Here is a 22,832-nt window from a genome sequence, read left to right on the forward strand (position 1 = left end):
CCCACGATTGCTCAGTTTGGCTGGACAGCCAGGCCTAGGAAGACTTCTGGTGGTCCAAAACCTCTTCCATTTAAGGATTATGGAGGCAACAGTGCTCTTAGGAACCTTGAGTAATGCAGAAATTCTTTTGTAACCTTGGCCAGATCTGTGCCTTGTCACAATCCTGTCTCTGAGCTCCTTGGGAAGTTCCTTTGAGCTCATGATTCTCATTTGGTCTGACATGCACTGTGAGCTGTGAGGTCTTATATAGACAGGTGTGTGCCTTTCCAAATCAAGTCCTAAAAGTTTAATTAAACACAGCTGGACTCCAATGAAGTAGTAGAACCATCTCAAGGAGGATCACAAGGAAATGGACAGCATGTGACTTAAATATGAGTGTCTGAGCAAAGGGTCTGAATTCTTATGACCATGTGATATTTCAGTTTCTCTTTTTTAATAAATGTGCAAAAATTTCTTTGTTTCTGTTTTTTTTCAGTCAATGAGAAAAAAAATGAACTTTTTAGAATTTACCAAATGGCTGCAATGAAACAAGGAGTGAAAAATTTAAAGGGGTCTGAATACTTTCCGTACCCACTGTATATATATATATATATATATATATATATATATATATATATATATATATATATATATATATATATATATATATATATATATATATATACATACATACACGATGACTTACAAAAGTATTGACCCCCTTGGCATTTTTCATATTTTGCTACCTCACACCTTTTTTTGAGGGTTTGCATCAGTTCACGTGTAGAACATTTCTTCAACTGTGAACATTTGGTTTTCTTTTTATGGTAAAGCAAACAACAAATAGGACAAAATAAATGAAAACTTCAGTGTGCATTACTATTCACGCCCCTACAGTCAGTACTTTGTGGAGCCTCCTTTTGCGGCAATTACAGCTGCAGCCGCTTTGGATAAGTCTCTATGAGCTTTCCACATCTTGTCACTGGGATTTTTGCCCATTCCTCAAGGCATAACTGCTCCAGCTCCTTCAGGTTAGATGGTTTCCTGTGGTGAACAGTGATCTTCAAGTCTGACCACAGATTAAGCTTTAGCAGTATGCTTTGGGTCATTGTCTTGTTGGAAGGTGAACCTCCATCCCAGTCTCAAATCACTGACAGACTGAAACAGATTTTGCTGAAGAAAATCCCTGTATTTTGCACCATCCATCTTCCCCTCAGCTTGGCCATTTTCCCTGTCCGTGCTGCTGAAAAACATCCCCAACATCATGAGGCTGCCACCATCATGTTTCACTGTGGGGATGGTGTTCTTGGAGTGATGAGCTTTGTTGGTTTGGCGCCAGACATAGCGTTTACCTTGGTAGCTAAAAAGTTCTATTTTGGTCTCATCTGACCACAGCACTTTCCTCCATACATTTGGGAAGTCTCCCACGTGTCTTTTGGCAAACTCAAAATGAGACTTACAATTTTTGTAAGTAAAGGCTTTTTTTCTGCTCACTCTTCCATAAAGGCCACCTCTATGGAGTGTACGGCTTATTATGGTCATATGGACAGATACACTAGTCTCTGCTTGGGAATGCTGCAGTTCCTTCAGGGTTACCACTGGTCTCTGTGCTGCCTCTCTGATTAATGCCCTCCTTGCCCGGGCTGAGAGTTTTGATAAGCGCCCTCTCTTGGCAGGTTTGTTGTGGTCCCATGTTCTTTCCATTTGATGATGCTGGATTTGAAGGTGCTCTGGGGGATCATCAGAGATTGGGATATTTTTTTATAGCCCAACCCTGATTTCTACTTCTCAACAACTTTGTCCCTGACTTGTTTGGAGATCTCCTTGGTCTTTATGGTGTTGTTGGGATATCTCCTTGCTCTTCATGGTGTTGTTTGGAGATCTCCTTGGTCTTCATGGTGTTGTTTGGAGATTTCCTTGGTCTTCATGGTGTTGTTTGGAGATTTCCTTGGTCTTCATGGTGTTGTGGTTATCTCCTTGGTCTTCATGGTGTTGTTTGGAGATCTCCTTGGTCTTCATGGTGTTTGGTTAGCATCGCCTCTTGCTTAATGGTGTTGCAGCCTCTGTGGCCTTTCAGAAAAGGTAAAGTGTATATACTGACAGACATGTGACACTGAGATCACACACAGGTGGACGTCCTGTCACTAAGCATGGGACTTATGAAGGTAACTGCTTGCACCAGAATTTTTTAGGGGCTTCACAGCTGAAGGGGTTAATATATATGCACATGCCAATTTTTAGTTATTTGATCCCATAAATTAAATTTATGCTAATATTGTTCTCACTTCACCAACAAGGACTATTTAGTGCTGACGTATCACACACAAATCTGATTACAAAAAAGAGGATGGGTGTCCCGGTCCAAATCTTGCACCAGGACCCATCTGACTCTAGTTACGCCACCGGCTCTATGGAACTTCTTTCTCAGATCACCACAGATCATAAAGTAATGGCGTATCTTAGCAAGAAACCATCATTTTGTGTAATAAACCTTAACGAATTTCTGCAGAGAATGCTGTGAATGTAGATACAATAGCCTAACTACAAGTATACTATGTAGGCAAATAGAGTTAGGGTTCACATCCCATTAATTAATATGCATTCCCACCTACATAAAAAGCTGCCACTGTGCATGTATGGGATATTAGTCTTTTATTGATCCTGAGTTACCTCCTGTATTATACTCCAGAGCTGCACTCACTATTCTGCTGGTGCAGTCACTGTGTACATACATTACATTACTGATCCTGAGTTACATCCTGTATTATACTCCAGAGCTGCACTCACTATTCTGCTGGTGCAGTCACTGTGTACATACATTACATTACTGATCCTGAGTTACATCCTGTATTATACTCCAGAGCTGCACTCACTATTCTGCTAGTGCAGTCACTGTATACATTACTGATCCTGTACTGATCCTGAGTTACACCCTGTATTATACTCCAGAGCTGCACTCACTATTCTGCTGGTGCAGTCACTGTGTACATACATTACATTACTGATCCTGAGTTACATCCTGTATTATACTCCAGAGCTGCACTCACTAGCCTGAGCCTGTGATGGAATTACAGGTGCATCTCACTAAATTAGAATATTATCAAAAAGTTAATTTATTTCAGTTCTTCAATACAAAAAGTGAAACTCCTATATTATACAGAGTCATTACCAGCAGAGTGATCTATTTCAAGTGTTTATTTCTGTTAATGGTGATGATTATGGCTTACAGCCAATGAAAACAGTAAAGTCATTATCTCAGTAAATTAGAATACTTTATAACAACAGCTTGAAAAATGTTTTTAAAATCCGAAATGTCCTCCTGAAATGTCTGTTCAGTAAATGCCCTCAATACTTGGTCGGGGCTCCTTTTGCATCAATAGTTGCATCAATGCGGCCTGGCATGGAGGGATCAGCCTGTGGCTGCTGAGGTGTTATGGAAGCCCAGGTGGCTTTGATAGCTGCCTTCAGCTCGTCTGCATTGTTGGGTCTGGGGTCTCTCATCTTCCTCTTGACAACACCCCATAGATTCTCTATAATAGATTCTCTATGGGGTTAAGGTCAGGCGAGTTTGCTGGCAATCAAGCACAGTGATACTGTTGTGTGTAAACCAGGTATTGGTACTTTTGGCAGTGTGGACAGGGGCCAAGTCCTGCTGAACAATGAAATGTCCATCTCCAAAAAGCTTGTCGGCAGAGGGAAGCATGAAGTGCTCTAAAATGTCCTGGTAGACGGCTGCGCTGACTTTGGTCTTGATAAAACACAGTGGACCTCCACCAGCAGATGACATGGCCCCCCAAACCATCACTGATTGTGGAGACTTCACACTAGACCTCCAGCAGCTTGGATTGTGGCCTCTCCACTCTTCCTCCAGACTCTGGGACCTTGTGGAATGTGTCAATGACTGCCTTCTGGACATCTGTCAAGTCAGCAGTCTTCCCCATGATTGTGGAGCCTACTGAAACTGAAGAAGACTGAGAGGAGACTTAATAGCTGTCTACAAACATCTCAAGGGCTGTCACATTGTAGAAGGATCATCTTTATTCTCATTTGCACAAGAAAAGACTAGGAGCAATGGGATGAAGCTTGATGGGAGGAGACACAGATTAGATATTAAAAAAAACTTTTTGACAGTTAGGGTGATCAATGAGTGGAACAGGCGGCCACGAGAGGTGGTGAGTTCCCCTTCAATGGACGTCTTCAAACAGAGGCTGGACAGATATCTGTCTGGGATGATTTAGTGAATCCTGCTTTGAGCAGGGGGTTGGACCAGATGACCAAGGAGGTCCCTTCCAACTCTACCATTCTATGATTCTATGAAACAGAGTAAGGGACCTTTTTAAATGCTTAGGAAGCCTTTGCAGGTGTTTTTTGTTAATTATTCTAATTTACTGAGATAATGACGTTTGTGTTTTCATTGGCTGTAAGCCATAATCATCAACATTAACAGAAATAAACACTTGAAATAGATCACTCTGTTTGTAATGACTCTATATAATAGATGAGTTTCACTTTTTGTATTGAAGAACTGAAATAAATTAACTTTTTGATAATATTCTAATTTTGCGAGAAGCACCTGTATATCTCCTGTATACAGGACAGTCACATTTTCATAATAAACAATGCAGTCACAGTTCCCCATATACAGTGCAGTTGCATGTCACCATATACAACACAGTCCTATGCCTCCCACAGAAAGTTCAGTTACTTGTTCCTCTTATATTATTAGTCCCATGTTCCCATATACAGTGCTTTCACTTGTCTCACATATATTCTGCAGTTACATGTCTCCCATACACAGTACAGTCACATATTCCCATATACAGTGCAGTCACATGTCTTCCATACACAGTACAGTCACATATTCCCATATACAGTGCAGTCACATATCTTCCATACACAGTACAGTCACATATTCACATATACAGTGCAGTCACATGTCTCCCATACACAGTACAGTCACCATATTCCCATATACAGTGCAGTTGACGCGCCCAGGGGATGGGGACGACTCGGCGCCCGGGGCCTTGTTGTTAGTTTTGGGGGATGTCGTGGTGGCTGGCTCCCGGGACCGTACCCTGGGGTCACTCTTAAAAAAGGAAGGAATTGGAATTGGGGAATTTTATATGGGATAGGAAAAGTTAGTGACACCACCCGTGGTGTCTGGTGAGGATCACCAGCGCTGCTACAGTCCTCTGAGGCCGGTGGTCAGGCAGCTTAGTTGGTGCAGCTCCCCACAGGTGGAGCGGGGCCTCAGGGCAGCGTAGGAGAAGGGATGCAGGACTCACAGCAGTTCACTTCAGTACCTTTACTGGTGGTGTTTCAGGCACGATCCAGGGCACTGTAGGGTGAAGGGTGCATTTCAGGACTCTCCCCAGTGAGCGGGTGTGGGGCCTCCTGTTTCTTGCCTTTTCCTGATAAGTTTATGACCTGCCTGAAGCTAGGCCTAACTTGGTCTCTGTCTTGCACCGGCTGACCTGGTGGTAGGGCAGTCTGTTGGAGATCACATTCCCCAGTCTCTTGGGCCTCAGTGACTCCTGACCCTGGTATGACAGTCAGCTTTTGGTGTTCCTGGGACATGTAGTTCGCCAGGGCTTCCGGTTGTTTCTGCTGGGCCTTAGGGATCCCTGCAGACGTGGACCCGGTGTCCGGTAAATGGTTGTGAGGTGAGCTGGTTAAGCTCGGGGCCCTCACTAGGCTTCACACTGGCAGTAGGCCTCGCTACTCTTCACCGCTCTTATGGCGTCGGCACGCCTTAGGCTCACTAACCTGAGCTCCCTGAGTCTGGGTTGGACTGACTGTCCCACTGGCTGCAGCAGACTGGCTGCATACTCCAGGCTGTAGGTTCCAGACTTTTACTCTCTCCCAGACTGAACTGCCTAGTTCCACCTTCCCTTTTTATATCCCTATCCGGGCTCCCTCTGGTGGTCTGAGGTGGAAGGTGGAGGTGTGTGTATGCTGTGAGGGTCTCTTGTGGAGAAAATCCGTCCATGCATCCCTCTAGGATCTGTGGCACCAATGCGCAGCAGGGCGCCACACAGTGACATGTCTCCTATACACAGTATAGTTGCAATTCCCCATTTACATTGCAATTGGACCATATATTGCAGTCACATGCCCCCATATACAATGCAGCTGTATGTCCTCCGTCTACAGTGCACTCACATGTCTCCCATATAAAGTGCATTGGTGTTCTATATTTATTTATAGTAGCATGCAAAAGTTTGGGAACCCATGGTCAAAATGACTGTTATTGTGAACAGTTAAGCAAGTTGAAGATGAAATGATCTCTAAAAGGCCTAAATTTAAAAAAGACACATTTCCTTTGTATTGTAGGCAAGAAAATATATATATTGTCTTGGTTTTCATTTTAAAATTACAAAAAGGGTCGATGCAAAAGTTTTGGCACCCTTGGAGATTTGTATGGTTAGATAACTTTGACCAAGGTTTCAGACCTTAATTAGCCTGTTAGGGTTATGGCTTGTTCACTATCATCGTTAGGCAGGGGTGGATTAAGAGTAGCAAGGGCCCCGGGCAGTTTAGAAGGTGCGGGCCTACCCACCCCCACACTCACACACACCTGATGTATCACGTGACTTGTCACATGATCCCCTTTGATAGTTCATGTAAAATTAATTCTGCACAATATTAATATATTAATAATATTTTTTTTATAATTAATTGTATGACTTAACCGGTTCAGGACCGCCCACTGTACATAAACGTCGGCGCTGCCCGGGCTCTGTGCAGCGCCGACGTTTAAAAACGGTGGGTGGTCCCGCAGCGCTCAGGACCCCCAGGGTCCTGCTAGCGCTGCGGTACCGGTTCAGAGCGATAGCTCTGACATGTGGCATCATGGGGACCTGAATGGATCAGGTCCCCATGATGTTAACCTGTTCCTATCTTCTAGATGCCGCGATCCATAGCGATCGCGGCATTTAAAAGATAGTAACAGCTGGTGGTCGGCGATCGGGACCCCCCACATACCTCAGGAGCGGCGGGGATCCTGGTGCTGTGACCTCTGACATCATTGAGACCTGATTGGCTCAGGTCTCGATGATGTCAGCGTCACACCAGCCAATCAGAGAGATCACCAGGGAAGTTTGTTTTAGCAACAAACTTTCCCGGGCGATCTGCCTGATAAATACACTGTTTCTCCTCCGATCTCAGTGAGAGAGCAGAGGAGAAACAGTGTGACAAGAGCTGTGTCAGCCTTGCCACTGTGAAAGTAAAAAAAATAAAATAAAAAAGAAAGTAAGAGTTAGGGTTAGTGAGTCTGTCAGATCAGTCAGTCCTGTCAGATCAGTCCTGTCAGATCTGTCAGTCAGTCAGTCAGTCCTGTCACACCACAACTCCCCTTCACCTCCTCCTCGGCCTCTCACTAGGCCCTCCTGGAGTAGAGCTCCTACAGAGCCTCTACTCCCTGTCTTCTCCACTCTCTCCACAGACTGAACTGAACCCAGATCTAAGATGGTGCCCACTTTTTATACCTCCCTCTAGCCATGAGCCCAGGTGACCAGCAACCAATGGGCTCCTTCCTACGCTCAGGAACCAACCCCTATCTGCCCCTACAGCACTGGGTGTTCCACCCCCCTCCCCACTCCAGACAGGGACATAGTCGGTCGTGCCTGCACTTCTGTCTAGTGGGAGCACCGTTGAGCTGTCCCTCGGAAATGGGGTGTGTGTGCTGTATGCAGCATGGGGTGTTCATCAACCAGCCATCCTCCACTCCATCCATCTGGACCATCGAGATCATTTCATCATTTCATGCATGATAATGCCCTGTCTCATGCTGCACATAACACATCTGCATGTCTGGCTGATATGGGCATAAAAGGGGAAAAACTTATGGTGTGGCCCCCCATGCTCCCCTGACCTCAACCCCATTGAGAACCTCTGGAGCATCATCAAAAGGAGTGTCTATGATGGCGGGAGGCAGTTCACATCTAAGCAACAGCTCTGGGAGGGTATTCTGTCCTCATGCAAAACAATTGAAGCAGAAACCATCCAAAACCTGACAAATTCAATGGACGAGAGAGTTCAGAAGCTCCTTTCCAACAAGGGGTCCTATGTGCAAATGTAACATCACCTAGAATAAAGTTTTGAGTTGAAAACTGTTTGATTTCAGTTTCTAATAACCTGCTAATGCTTATAATTTCAAAAATGACCATTTTTTTGTTCTTTATTAAAATGAAAAGGTTGAAAACTCTGCTGTGCATAATAATTTGGAACATGCATTTTGAGTGCAGTTTGAGTTTTTTATTTTTTTTTAAATATCCTGTTATCATAGGCAGTTTGTACAAAAACCTTTCAATTGTACTCTAATAGTTATTGACTGGAAAATTACAATGACTGCAATTCATATAGGTAATTTGGGAAAATCTGAGAAAATATTATTTGCATAATAATTTGGAACACAGTGTAATGTGACCAAGTTGTCAAGCACTTTCCAAGTGATGCTAAAATCGCTTGGAAAGCGCTTGACAACCCGCATGCGGAAATGTCAGTGAAGAACGCTTCACATCCGCATGTCCCTGGCAGGAAAACGCATGTACAATCCGCATGTACAATCCGCATGTACAATCCGCATGCGTTTTTTCTGCCAGGGGAGATGCAGAAACTCTCAGGAAAAAATCCGGAGCATTTCTGCATCCTGGGCACATAGCCTAACAGTAATTTTGACAAGGGGCGCCCAAACTTTCACTGATGTCCTCCAGATCAAGAAATGGTACAAGTGAAGATGCAGTGTAAAGCTCAGGGGAAAAATTTAGTGACGCGCCCTGGGCCTATGTGATGTAGCGTTGCGCACGCAGGGACTACCCGGAGCCGGATCTGATAGGGGTAGTAGTCTCGTGGCGGTGACCCGGTCCGTGCCCAGGGAGTCAGACTAAGTGGCGGTATATTAGCAGTAGATGTAGGACGACTACGCCACCCGTTGAATGCAGCTATGGAGCTGCCGCTGCAGGGCAGACCGCTGAGGCCGGTGGAAGGATGGTGCAGCGTGGATGGTATAACCCCCAACGGGAGGGGTATGGCCTCAGGGCAGCCGACGTGGATGATGGGGGTAGCAGGAATCACTCAGAGACGATGCGGTGTAGTTCAGGGTCTTTACTGGTGACAAAGATAGACCCTCCCGGTGTACTGGCTAGCGGTCGGGGCCTGGTCAGTCCTTGAGCTGATGGGATCCCCCTTGGCCAGGCGGAGTTGTAGGCCTCCCCAACTAATTGTACTCTTCTGGCTACCTTGCTAGAGGCGGGTAAAGGTAGCCCACGTCCCTGAGTGTACCGTGTGGTGCTCACCCGTATGGCCGGTGACTCGGGGCCTTCTAGTAGCTTCCGCTACACGACGGCGGTGCTGGTCCCACTCTTGTGACCGAGCCTTCGGGTTTCTGGGCCAGAGAACCTGAAATCCCCTGCCGGTCGGTTTCTGCTGCTGGGTAGGAGTTAGTCCCCACAGCCTCGGACTCCGGGTCCGGTAAGAAATCTTCAATCAGGGCGAGCTCTACAGCTTCCAGCCCTGACCTCCTCTTAGCACGACTCCCACAGAGCTCCTGATCTTTCTTTCCTATTACTGCTTCTCTTCTTCTCTCTACTCTTCAGACTAACCCTGCCTCAGCCCCAGGTTTATATAGGGGAAGTCCTTCCCCTCCCAGGACTGGGCAGGAGGTGTGGCATGCATAGGATTCCTGACCAAGAGACCTCCCACCTGCTCTCAGACATAACATTGCTGTTACTGTGGAAACCAGACCCCTGGGGTGCCACATTCCCCCCTAGTGAAATTTAGTACTCCGGGACTAAACATATTTTTTAGAAAAACATAACCAATACAAACAGAAACGGTACAATAATAAAAAAAACATATTAGAATGGTCACGGCGTGTCCGCAACCGGGTGCAGTTTTTGAAGAAAAGCAAGGTGTCCATTTCACCAAAACAGGGAGACGTAACCAGGTAGGGGTCTGTCCTGCCCCGAGTCCTTAACAGTCTTTAGTCCATTCCTAAGTTACGCTCCAACCAATTGTACAAGGATTCCCGGTAATCCACCAAGGACTCCTAAAAATAACTAGAAACACATAATTATTTACAAGTAACAGACAGGTGACCACAAATAAAACAATTTAAACACTTCAAATCCTCCAACGTGCGGGTAACTGGCCTCTAGTGGCCCTAGTGGACCTACGGAGCTGACTGTCTGGCCCTGAACTACAGGGTGTAGGAGCTGTCAAGGATAAACTGGGCAGCTGTCTATGGGCTCTTTGGCTCACTAGGGGTATGGCAGGCTCACTATAAGCAGAGGGTTGATCCTCCTGATCTGCTTGTGTGGAGTCTTCTGCCTCCTGGACCGGCTGTTCTTCCAGCTCTACCGGTTGCTCCGTAAGTACTTGGGATGCTGGTTGGAGGAACGTGAGGACGGGTACCACAACTGCACCATTGACTTGAGTCCAGGACCGAGGGAAGTCTCCGAGCACAGTACTAACCACATCTTCCCTTTCCTCTACGGGTCGAGGGTCTTCTTGTTCCTCTTCAGGGTTCCGTAGCTGTTCGGGACACTTCTTCAGGTGATCCCGGGATACAATGGTTGTGGTTTCCCCTCCGTCTTTACTGATGGTACAGACCTTTGGGTTGTCGTGGCTTGAGGGCAGTACGATGTACGGGTCCTTCTCCCACTGGTCGTCCAACTTGTGGAGCCGTCTTTTCCTCTTCAAGACCTGCTCTCCGGGTACCAAGGGAACAGCGGGAGCATACTGGTTGTAAGTTTTCTCTTGTCTTTCCCTAGCTAGACAGAGACTTCGCTCCACGCTCTCCTGTACTTTCCGGTACTGCTGCTGCCTCTCTGTGTCCCAGTCTGCTTCCGGTGAAGTGTCCTCGGGTGTCAGGACTCCCATCTCCAGGTCAACAGGTAGCTTACCGGGTCTTGCCCTCATTAGGTAAGCCGGGGTACAGTTGGTGGAACCTACAGGGATGTAGTTGTATAGGTCCACCAGGTCGGGCAGCTTCTCAGGCCACAGACTGCGTTCTTCCAGGGGCAATGTTTTTAGAAGATCTATCACCACCTGGTTCATTTTCTCACAAAGTCCATTAGTTTGCGGATGATAGGGTGTCGTCCTGATCTTCCGGCAGCCATACAGAGTACAGAACTCTTGGAAGACCTCCGCTTCAAAGGCAGGTCCCTGGTCCGTCAGCACCTGCTCTGGGTAGCCGTGTGGACGGCAGAAGTGCTGCTGGAAGGCTCTAGCTGCTGTTTGAGCCGTTAAGTCCTTGACGGGGACGACAACCAAGAACCGGGAGTAGTGATCCACGATGGTTAATGCGTAGACGTAGCCACTTCTGCTTGGGGTCAGTTTTACATGATCCAAGGCGACCAGTTCCAACGGCTGCCGGGTGACGATGGACTGAAGGGGGGTCTTCTGGCTGGCACGGTCCTTCCTTCTTAGGTTGCATGGGCCACAGTCTCTGCACCACCTCTCGATGGTTCCTCTCATGCCTACCCAATGGAACCGCCCGCGCAGCAGGAACTCCAGCTTCTTCCATCCGAAGTGCCCAGCCCCGTCGTGGTATGCCTCCATCACCATAGCTGCGTCCCTTCTTGGCACCACTACTTGCCAGATCAGTTCATGCGTCCGGGAGTTAACCATTCTGCGGCACAACTTCCCCTTGTAAAGGAACAGTCGACTCTTCTCTGCCCACAGTTGCTTGGCCTCCTCCGGAGCGTCTGGGTCAAGGCGAGCTTCTGGCTGAGTCAGCATCTCCTTCACCAGCCGGACGGCAGGGTCACTGTCTTGCGTTTCCGCCCAGTTGTAGTGAGGTAAGGGGTTGAACGTAGCGGCTTGCTTACCCCTTACACGGTGGGAATACTGGATAGTCCCATGACGGTGGAACGCAGGGAGTTCGACCTCTTCCAAGTCTTCTGAATCCTCACCCTCGTCCGGTAGGTTTGGCATCCTGGACAGGGCGTCCGCGTTGGTATTGGAGCGTCCTGCCCGGTATTTGATTGTAAACTCATAGTTGGACAAGCGGGCCATCCATCTCTGCTCTAGGGCACCGAGTCTTGCAGTGTCCAGGTGTGTCAACGGGTTGTTATCCGTGTACACGGTGAACCGGGAAGAAGCGAGGTAGTGCTTAAAGCGTTCGGTGACTGCCCACACCACTGCCAGGAACTCTAGCTTAAATGAGCTGTAATTCTCAGGGTTTCTTTCGGTGGGTCGCAGTTTTCGGCTGGCGTAAGCAATTACCCGTTCTTTCCCCTGCTGGATCTGGAACAGTACGGCTCCTAGCCCGATGTTACTGGCGTCGGTGTAGAGGATAAAGGGCTGGCTATAATCAGGGTACGCTAGGATTTCATCCCCCGTGAGGGCCATCTTCAGCTGACGGAAGGACTCTTCTTCCAGCTTCTCCCATCTGAAGGGTGGCTTCTGGTTCTTGGCTTTCCTGGACTGGCCTATCAGGAGGTCCTGCATAGGGGCTGCCTTTTTGGTGAAACCGGGAATGAACCTTCGGTAGTAGCCTACCAACCCGAGGAACTGCCTCACTTCCTTTACGCTGGAGGGGCTTGGCCATTCCTTAATTGCGGTGATCTTATCAGGGTCGGGAGCCACTCCGTCCGCACTCACCACGTGTCCCAGGTACTGCACCTTTGGCTTCAGGAGGTGACACTTGGAGGGTTTCACCTTTAGGCCGTAGCTTGCCAGAGCTTCGAACACTTCCGCCAGGTGTTTCAGGTGGTCCTCATAAGTCTTGGAATATACGATGACATCGTCCAGGTACAACAAAACCGTCTCAAAGTTTCGGTGTCCCAGACAGCATTCCATCAATCGTTGGAAGGTTCCTGGTGCGTTACAGAGCCCGAACAGCATGCAGGTAAACTCACTAAGTCCCATCGGGGTGGTGAATGCAGTTTTCTCCCGGTCCGCCTCTGCTACAGGAACCTGCCAGTACCCGCTAGTGAGATCCAAGGTAGAGAAGAAGTTAGCAGATTTTAAAGCAGCCAAAGACTCCTCTATCCTTGGTAAGGGGTACGCATCCTTGTGTGTGATACGGTTGATTTTCCGGTAATCTACACACATTCTCATGGTGTTGTCTTTCTTTTTGACCAAGACTAGTGGAGCTGCCCAGGGGCTACAGCTATCTCTGATTACCCCAGCCTCCTTCATGTCTCTAAGCATCCCCTTGGCGTGTTGGTAGTGTGCAGGGGGTACGGGTCGATACCTCTCTTTTATGGGAGGATGGTCTCCCGTGGGGATGTGGTGTTCTACCCCCTTGATTCGCCCGAAGTCTAACGGGTGTTTACTAAACACTCTCTCATACTCTTGAACCACCCGATAGACTCCCTGTTTCTGGTGTGAGGGAGTGGAGTCAGTACCCAAATGTAGTTGCTGACACCAATCCTCCATTTGTTGTTTAGAGCCGTTACCTTCCTCCGGAGAAGATGGAGGCAAGGGTTCTACGGACTGTATGGAATTCTGATTGATAGTATACAATTTGGCTAGCGTGGCATACCGGGGCAGGTACACTTCCCTCTTCCCGATATTTATTATGCGAACGGGCACCCTCCCATGGCGTACATTGACCACCCCCCGTGCTGTCAAAATGATGGGCCTACTGTCTGAGTAAACTGGTTCTACCATTGCCTGGTAATCTCTACCCCTCAGACCAATAGCCGCCCGGCACCAAATCATCATTTCACTTTTTGGGGGCATGGCAATAGGAAAAGGGTCACACATTCTCACGCTACCAATCTCACCGCCGGAGAGTTCCACCTGTTGCCGTCGCATCAGTGCCCGGATCTCTTTTTGGAGCACTCGCTGCTGGCCGGAGCTGGCGTTCTTGGCAACCTGCTGTAAAATAAAAATCACCTCTGCAAGACAATTTTCAATTACATTAGTTCCTAGAGTTATCTTAGGGTGACTCTCGCGCTTGTCAATGTCCACAATGATCAGTCCCTGGGCTGCCAGCTCGACTCTACCGATTTTAATGGTCACCTCTTTAAATCCGATCTGTGGCACGGGCTGACCATTGCTGGCGATGATACTCAAGTCGTCGTCAGGGTAGCGGGTTATATCCGAGTCATTCCAGTACTGCTTGAAGAGCACGTACGGGATGGTGGTGACCTGTGACCCAGTGTCCAGTAGGGCACTCATAGGAATGCCATCCAGTACCACAGGCAAGACTGGACGTCCTCCCACATATTTGTCACGCCAGTTTGATGGGCCTGATGATCTTTTTCCTAGGGGTTGGCCCTCTACCCTAGGTTGTGCCAGTTTAAAGGACAGTACCTTGCCATATGTCCGGGTTGATTGCAGCGGCGGCAGATAGGTTGTCCGTCCTCGTTGTATCGGTCGCTGGGTCTTCCTCTGGCCGGTGGGGTCCTCCTTGGTCGGCGCCACGGGATGTCCTCCGGTCCGGATGCCAGCTGGATCTTCCCTGGAGTAGAAACCTGTAAAGACTGCACAGTTCGGGTTAGCGCAGCAACGCTTTTAGCTAGCTCTTGGACCTGATGGTGCAGATCAGGAGCCGGGTCATTGTTCAAAGCCTGCGCATCAGCTCCCACAGGCCCTGCCGACAAGGGAGCCGCCTCATGGTGGTAAGTGGTAGTGGGGCGTCTGTGGGTCACAACGCCACCTGGTGCCGGTTCTCGGAGCACCCGGATGGCTCTGTCCTTGAACTGTGCAAATCCCAGATGAGGGTCCTGTAAGGCCATTGCCCGCAACTGGGTTCGGTGGGCATTGCAATATAAACCCTCTATAAATTGTTCAGTCAACAGCCGGTCCTCGTCTCCCACGCCGTCAGGGTCAGTCTGCTTAATGGCTCTCAGGGCCTCTTGTAGGTTTAGTGCATAGTCCCTTATACTCTCTTGTGCTCGCTGCTTGCACCCGTAGAATCTAAGCTTGATCTCGGCTGAGGTGCGGGTATCAAAGGTGTCCTTCAGCCGGGTTAGTATCCCTGCGACAGTCCTCCCCCCAGGTGGCCAGGACTTTACCTCCCTTTGGGCTGCCCCAGTTAATTGGGCCACCAGGATGCTCACTTTTTGCTCTTCTGTGAGGGGGTACACCTGGAAGAGGCTATCCAGCTTTTCTCTAAAGTCATGCAGAGTATGTGACTCCCCTGAGTACTGGGGTAGCCAGGCCGCTCCCGGGATATAGGGCATGGTGAAAGGCATGATTGCAGCAGCGGTGGCGCTGGCGGGGGTTGAGGCAGTGAAGCTCTCCTCCGTATCCAACATCTTCCTCCCCCCTAGTGGACCGTGGCCTACCTTGCGATGATCCTCTTCCGTAGGCCGCGGCTCCGCAGTGGATCGTCAGGGTTGAGGACCTTCCGTCGCGCTCCTGTGACGTCAGCGTCTGCTGGGCTCCTTCCAGGACCTTACGCGACGTCTGGACGTGAGGCGGAGCTTCAGTTCTCGCGCGCTTTCGGAGTCCACACCCCTCTTCTTCCCGCGCGGCGTCCTCAAGATGGCGTCCAATGGCGGGAAAACTCCACGTATGGCGGGAAGAAGGCTGAAGATGGCGCCGGATGGCGGGAAAACTCCACCGATGGCGGGAAGGAAGCGGAAGATGGCGCCGGATGGCGGGAATCTTCACCACAGGTAAGTTTGAACAGTCTTTTTCAGGCACGCAGTACCCGGTGGTTGCGGGCACGAAATCCTGCCGACTACGCCAAAAGTTGACGCGCCCCTGGGCCTGTGTCGCGCTGCGTTGCGCACGCGGGAGCTTACCCGGAGCCGGATCTCTTGAGGGTTGTAGTCTCGTGGCGGTGATCCGGTCCGTGCCCAGGGAGTCAGACTAAGGGGCGCTGTATTAGCGGTAGATGTTGGACGACTACGCCACCCGTTGAGTACAGCTAAGGAGCTGCTGCTGCAGGGCAGACCGCTGAGGCCGGTGGTAGGATTGTGCAGCGTGATAGTATAACCCCCAACGGGAGGGGTATGGCCTCAGGGCAGCCGACGTGGATGATGGGGGTAGCAGGAATCACTCAGAGACGATGCGATGTAGTTCAGGGTCTTTACTGGTGACAAAGATAGACCCTCCGGGAGTACTGGCTAGCGGTCGGGGCCTGGTCAGTCCTTGAGCTGATGGGATCCCCCTTGGCCAGGCGGAGTTGTAGGCCTCCCCAACTAATTGTACTCTTCTGGCTACCTTGCTAGAGGCGGGTAAAGGTAGCCCACGTCCCTGAGTGTACCGTGTGGTGCTCACCCGTATGGCCGGTGACTCGGGGCCTTCTAGTAGCTTCCGCTCCACGACGGCGGTGCTGGTCCCACTCTTGTGACCGAGCCTTCGGGTTTCTGGGCCAGAGAACCTGAAATCCCCTTCCAGTCGGTTTCTGCTGCTGGGTAGGAGTTAGTCCCCACAGCCTCGGACTCCGGGTCCGGTAAGAAATCTTCAATCAGGGCGAGCTCTACAGCTTCCAGCCCTGACCTCCTCTTAGCACGACTCCCACAGAGCTCCTGATCTTTCTTTCCTATTACTGCTTCTCTTCTTCTCTCTACTCTTCAGACTAACCCTGCCTCAGCCCCAGGTTTATATAGGGGAAGTCCTTCCCCTCCCAGGACTGGGCAGTAGGTGTGGCATGCATAGGATCCCTGACCAAGAGACCTCCCACCTGCTCTCAGACATAACATTGCTGTTACTGTGGAAACCAGACCCCTGGGGTGCCACATTAGCAGCAGTCTGAGCCAAAACTGGTACATTTTTACAGTCTAGTAGAGCAAATAGACTTGACACGTGAGTGGTCACTCGACCTCTCAGACCCTTACTTTAGTTTCTGATGAGTGTTCCTTTAAATTTATGGGTCAATCTCTCTTAAAGGGGACACGCACTGAAAAAAAATCTGAAACAGTTATTCAAAATAAGCTTTTGTGATAAATGTAATGGTTCATCGCTTCATCTTGTGTAAATGGACGGCTCAGCTTTGCGAATCCGTGTTGTTATTTTTCTGCTGTTTTTCTTTGTGCTTTTTTTTTTTTACATTTTTTTATTATTTTTTTTATGGAAATGGTTGATCTGCTCAGCAATTTTTTTTTTGTGTGAAAGATATTTAAATGAGGGATTAGGAAGCCGCTTATTCTTCTCCTTAAAGCCTGCTGCCGAATTCATTGCATCACGCACGGTCGCCATGGAAACGGCTGTATTATTACCGATTGAGCGCAGCAATGGGATCGCAGCAGGTGGCAAGTTAGCGAGACGGGCGGAAAGGTTTCAGTATTCAAGACAAAAAGCGAAAAAAGAAGAAAATAACATGTGAGACACAAAAGTGCGGCTCCTTCCATCTCCTGGATGGAGAAAGGAGAATTAACGAAAATGACCAAGTCCAAGAGCTGTAATGTGAAATTCATGGAATATAAGGAAAAACAGTAAAGTGTTCAGGACTAGAAAAAGCTGGCTACTTTTATCCACAGATCCCCCATAACAGCGTCATCCACAGATCCCCCAAAAGAGTCATCCACAGATCCCCCATAACACCGTCATCCACAGATCCCCCATAACAGCGCATCATCCACAGATCCCCCATAACAGCGTCATCCACAGATCCCCCATAAGAGTCATCCACAGATCCCCCATAACACCGTCATCCACAGATCCCCCATAACAGCGCATCATCCACAGATCCCCCATAACACCGTCATCCACAGATCCCCCATAACAGCTCATCATCCACAGATCCCCCATAACAGCTCATCATCCACAGATCCCCCATAACAGCGCATCATCCACAGATCCCCCATAACAGCGCATCATCCACAGATCCCCCATAACAGCGCGTCATCCACAGATCCCCCATAACAGCGCGTCATCCAAAGATCCCCCATAACAGCGCGTCATCCACAGATCCCCCATAACAGCGCGTCATCCACAGATCCCCCATAACAGCGCGTCATCCACAGATCCCCCATAACAGCGCGTCATCCACAGATCCCCCATAACAGCGCGTCATCCACAGATCCCCCATAACAGCGCGTCATCCAGAGATCCCCCCATAACAGCGCGCCATCCACAGATCCCTCATAACAGCGCATCATCCACAGATCCCCCATAACAGCACGTCATCCAGAGATCCCCCCCATAACAGCGCGCCATCCACAGATCCCTCATAACAGCGCATCATCCACAGATCCCCCATAATAGAGCGTCATCCACAGATCCCCCATAACAGAGCGTCATTCACAGATCCCCCATAATAGAGCGTCATCCACAGATCCCCCATAACAGCGCGTCATCCACAGATCCCCCATAACAGCGCGTCATCCACAGATCCCCCATAACAGTGTGTCATCCACAGATCCCCCATAACAGCGCGTCATCCACAGACCCCCTATAACAGCGCGTCATCCACAGATCCCCCATAACAGCGCGTCATCCACAGATCCCCCATAACAGCGCGTCATCCACAGATCCCCCATAACAGCGCATCATCCACAGATCCCCCATAACAGCGCATCATCCACAGATCCCCCATAACAGCGCGTCATCCACCGATCCCCCATAATACTGCGTCATCCACAGATCCCCTATAACAGAGCGTCATCCACAGATCCCCCATAACAGAGCGTCATCCACAGATCCCCCATAACAGTGCATCATCCACAGATCCCCCATAACAGTGCATCATCCCCAGATCCCCCATAACAGTGCATCATCCCCAGATCCCCCATAACAGTGCATAATTTTATCCATGATCATTTATCTTTACATTATTTTACAGGGGACACATCGCAGACAATGGACTATGCTGGAGTTCCTCTCATATCAAACAGAGTCTGTAATACAAAGTACATTTATGGTGGAGTCATAAAGCCATCCATGCTCTGCGCCGGCTTCCTGGAAGGTGGAGTAGATACCTGTCAGGTACAGCAGGAGCCTTTATTAATTAGATATAAAAGAATTGCAAAAAATCAGATAAAGAAAATAACCAGATCCTCCCTACTTATCAGAATTGCATCACACACTGGGCGCGGGACATTGTCATCAATTAGTCACAGAGCTTATATTTCACAACTGGAATCATGATCTCTCATAATTGTTTTCTCCAAAATGTACAAGTATTGAACTATCATATTACTGCTACCTATGTGAAAACTATAACTAGCATAATACTGTCCCTATGTACAGGAATATAACTACTATAATACTGTCCTCTATGTATAAGAATATAACTACTATAATACTGCCACCTATATACTACTATAATACTGCCCCTATGTGCAAGAATATAACTACTATAATACTGCCCCCTAGGTACAAGAATATAACTACTATAATACTGCCCCTATGTACAAGAATATAACTACTATAATACTGCTCCTATGTACAAGAATATAACTACTATAATACCGCCCCTATGTACAAGAATATAACTACTATAATACTGCTCCTATATACAAGGATATAACGACTATAATACTGCCCCCTATGTACAAGAATATAACTACTATAATACTGCCCCCTATGTACAAGAATATAGCTACTATAATACTATCCTATGTACAAGAATATAACTACTATAATACTGCTCCTATGTACAAGAATATAACTACTATAATACTGCTCCTATGTACAAGAATATAACTACTATAATACTGCTCAAATGTACAAGAATATAACTACTATAATACTGCTCCAATGTACAAGAATATAACTACTGTAATAGTGCCCCTATATACAAGAATATAACTGCTATAATGCTGCTCCTATGTACAAGAATATAACTACTATAATACTGCCCCTATATACAAGAATATAACTACTATAATACTGCCCATTATGTACAAGAATAAAACTACTATAATACTGCCCCCTATGTGCAAGAATATAACTACTAAAATAGTGCTCCTATGTACAGGAATATAACTACTATAATACTGTCCTCTATGTATAAGAATATAACTACTATAATGCTGCCACCTATATACTACTATAATACTGCCCCTATGTGCAAGAATATAACTACTATAATACTGCCCCCTAGGTACAAGAATATAACTACTATAATACTGCCCCTATGTACAAGAATATAACTACTATAATACTCCTCCTATATACAAGGATATAACTACTATAATACTGCCCGCTATATACAGGAATATAAATACTATAATACAGCCCCCTATGTACAAGAATATAACTACTATAATACTGCTCCCTAGGTACAAGAATATAACTACTATAATACTACCCCTATGTACAAGAATATAACTACTATAATACTGCTCCTATGTACAAGAATATAACTACTATAATACTGCCCCTATGTACAAGAATATAACTACTATAATACTGTCTCCTATGTACAAGAATATAACTACTATAATACTGCTATTATATACAAGAATATAACTACTATAATACTGCTCCTATGTACAAGAATATAACTACTATAATACTGCCCCTATGTACAAGAATATAACTACTATAATACTGCTCCTATGTACAAGAATATAACTAATATAATATTGCCCCCTATATACTACTATAATACTACCCCTATGTGCAAGTATATAACTACTATAATACTGCCCCCTAGGTACAAGAATATAACTACTATAATACTGCTCCTATTTACAAGAATATAACTACTATAATACTGCCCCTATGTACAAGAATATAACTACTATAATACTAATTCTATATACAAGGATATAACTACTATAATACTGCCCCCTAAGTACAAGAATATAACTACTATAATACTGCCCCCTAAGTACAAGAATATAACTACTATAATACTGCCCCCTAAGTACAAGAATATAACTACTATAATACTGTCTCCTATGTACAAGAATATAACTAATATAATACTGCTATTATATACAAGAATATAACTACTATAATACTGCTCCTATGTACAAGAATATAACTACTATAATACTGCTCCTATGTACAAGAATATAACTACTATAATACTGCTCCTATAGAAGAATATAACTACTATAATACTGCCCCTATATACAAGAATATAACTGCTATAATACTGCTCCTATGTACAAGAATATAACTAATATAATACTGCCCCCTATATACTACTATAATACTGCCCCTATGTGCAAGAATATAACTACTATAATACTGCCCCCTAGGTACAAGAATATAACTACTATAATACTGCCCCTATGTACAAGAATATAACTACTATAATACTGCTCCTATGTGCAAGAATATAACTACTATAATACTGCCGCTATGTACAAGAATATAACTACTATAATACTGCTCCTATGTACAAGAATATAACTACTATAATACTGCTCCTATAGAAGAATATAACTACTATAATACTGCCCCTATATACAAGAATATAACTGCTATAGTACTGCTCCTATGTACAAGAATATAACTACTATAATACTGCCCCTATATACAGGAATATAGCTACTATAATACTGCCCCCTATGTACAAGAACATAACTACTATAATACTGGCCCCTATGTACAAGAATATAACTACTAAAATAGTGCTCCTATGTACAGGAATATAACTACTATAATACTGTCCTCTATGTATAAGAATATAACTACTATAATGCTGCCACCTATATACTACTATAATACTGCCCCTATGTACAAGAATATAACTACTATAATACTGCCCCTATGTACAAGAATATAACTACTATAATACTGCCCCTATGTACAAGAATATAACTACTATAATACTGCTCCTATGTACAAGAATATAACTACTATAATACTGCCCCTATGTACAAGAATATAACTACTATAATACTGTTTCCTATTTACAAGAATATAACTACTATAATGCTGCTATTATATACAAGAATATAACTACTATAATACTGCTCCTATGTGCAAGAATATAACTACTATAATACTGCCCCTATGTACAAGAATATAACTACTATAATACTGCTCCTATGTACAAGAATATAACTAATATAATACTGCCCCCTATGTACAAGAATATAACTACTATAATACTGCACCTATGCACAAGAATATAACTACTATAATACTGCTCCTATGTGCAAGAATATAACTAATATAATACTGCCCCCTATGTACAAGAATATAACTACTATAATTCTGCCCCCTATGTACAAGAATATAACTACTATAATACTGCTCCTATGTTCAAGAATATAACTACTATAATACTGCTCCCTATGTACAAGAATATAACTACTATAATACAGCTCCTATGTACAAGAATATAACTACTATAATACTGCCCCTATGTACAAGAATATAACTACTATAATACTGTCTCTTATGTACAAGAATATAACTACTATAATACTGCTATTATATACAAGAATGTAACTACTATAATACTGCTCCTATGTACAAGAATATAACTACTATAATACTGCCAATATGTACAAGAATATAACTACTATAATACTGCACCTATGTACAAGAATATAACTAATATAATACTGCCCCATATGTACAAGAATATAACTACTATAATGCTGCTATTATATACAAAAATATAACTACTATAATACTGCTCCTATGTGCAAGAATATAACTACTATAATACTGCCCCTATGTACAAGAATATAACTACTATAATACTGCTCCTATGTACAAGAATATAACTAATATAATACTGCCCCCTATGTACAAGAATATAACTACTATAATACTGCACCTATGCACAAGAATATAACTACTATAATACTGCTCCTATGTGCAAGAATATAACTAATATAATACTGCCCCCTATGTACAAGAATATAACTACTATAATTCTGCCCCCTATGTACAAGAATATAACTACTATAATACTGCTCCTATGTTCAAGAATATAACTACTATAATACTGCTCCCTATGTACAAGAATATAACTACTATAATACAGCTCCTATGTACAAGAATATAACTACTATAATACTGCCCCTATGTAC

The 22,832-nt window shown here is 45.8% G+C and overlaps 1 protein-coding gene across 2 annotated transcripts in view; it reads left to right on the forward strand.

Annotated features, from left to right (window-relative positions):
- The window catches only part of TMPRSS3 (transmembrane serine protease 3), a 191,226-nt gene that overhangs the window by 130,568 nt on the left and 37,826 nt on the right, over positions 1 to 22,832 (forward strand). For both annotated transcript variants that reach the window (XM_073670843.1, XM_073670844.1), the window contains one exon: positions 18,671 to 18,813. In XM_073670843.1, the coding sequence (XP_073526944.1) occupies positions 18,671 to 18,813 (143 nt within the window). The remainder of the gene's footprint in view (positions 1 to 18,670; positions 18,814 to 22,832) is intronic.

This window comes from Phyllobates terribilis, unplaced genomic scaffold (assembly GCF_046119375.1).
Source record: "Phyllobates terribilis strain yellow unplaced genomic scaffold, ASM4611937v1 Scaffold_2__4_contigs__length_985480577, whole genome shotgun sequence".
Classification (NCBI taxonomy): Eukaryota; Metazoa; Chordata; class Amphibia; order Anura; family Dendrobatidae; genus Phyllobates; species Phyllobates terribilis.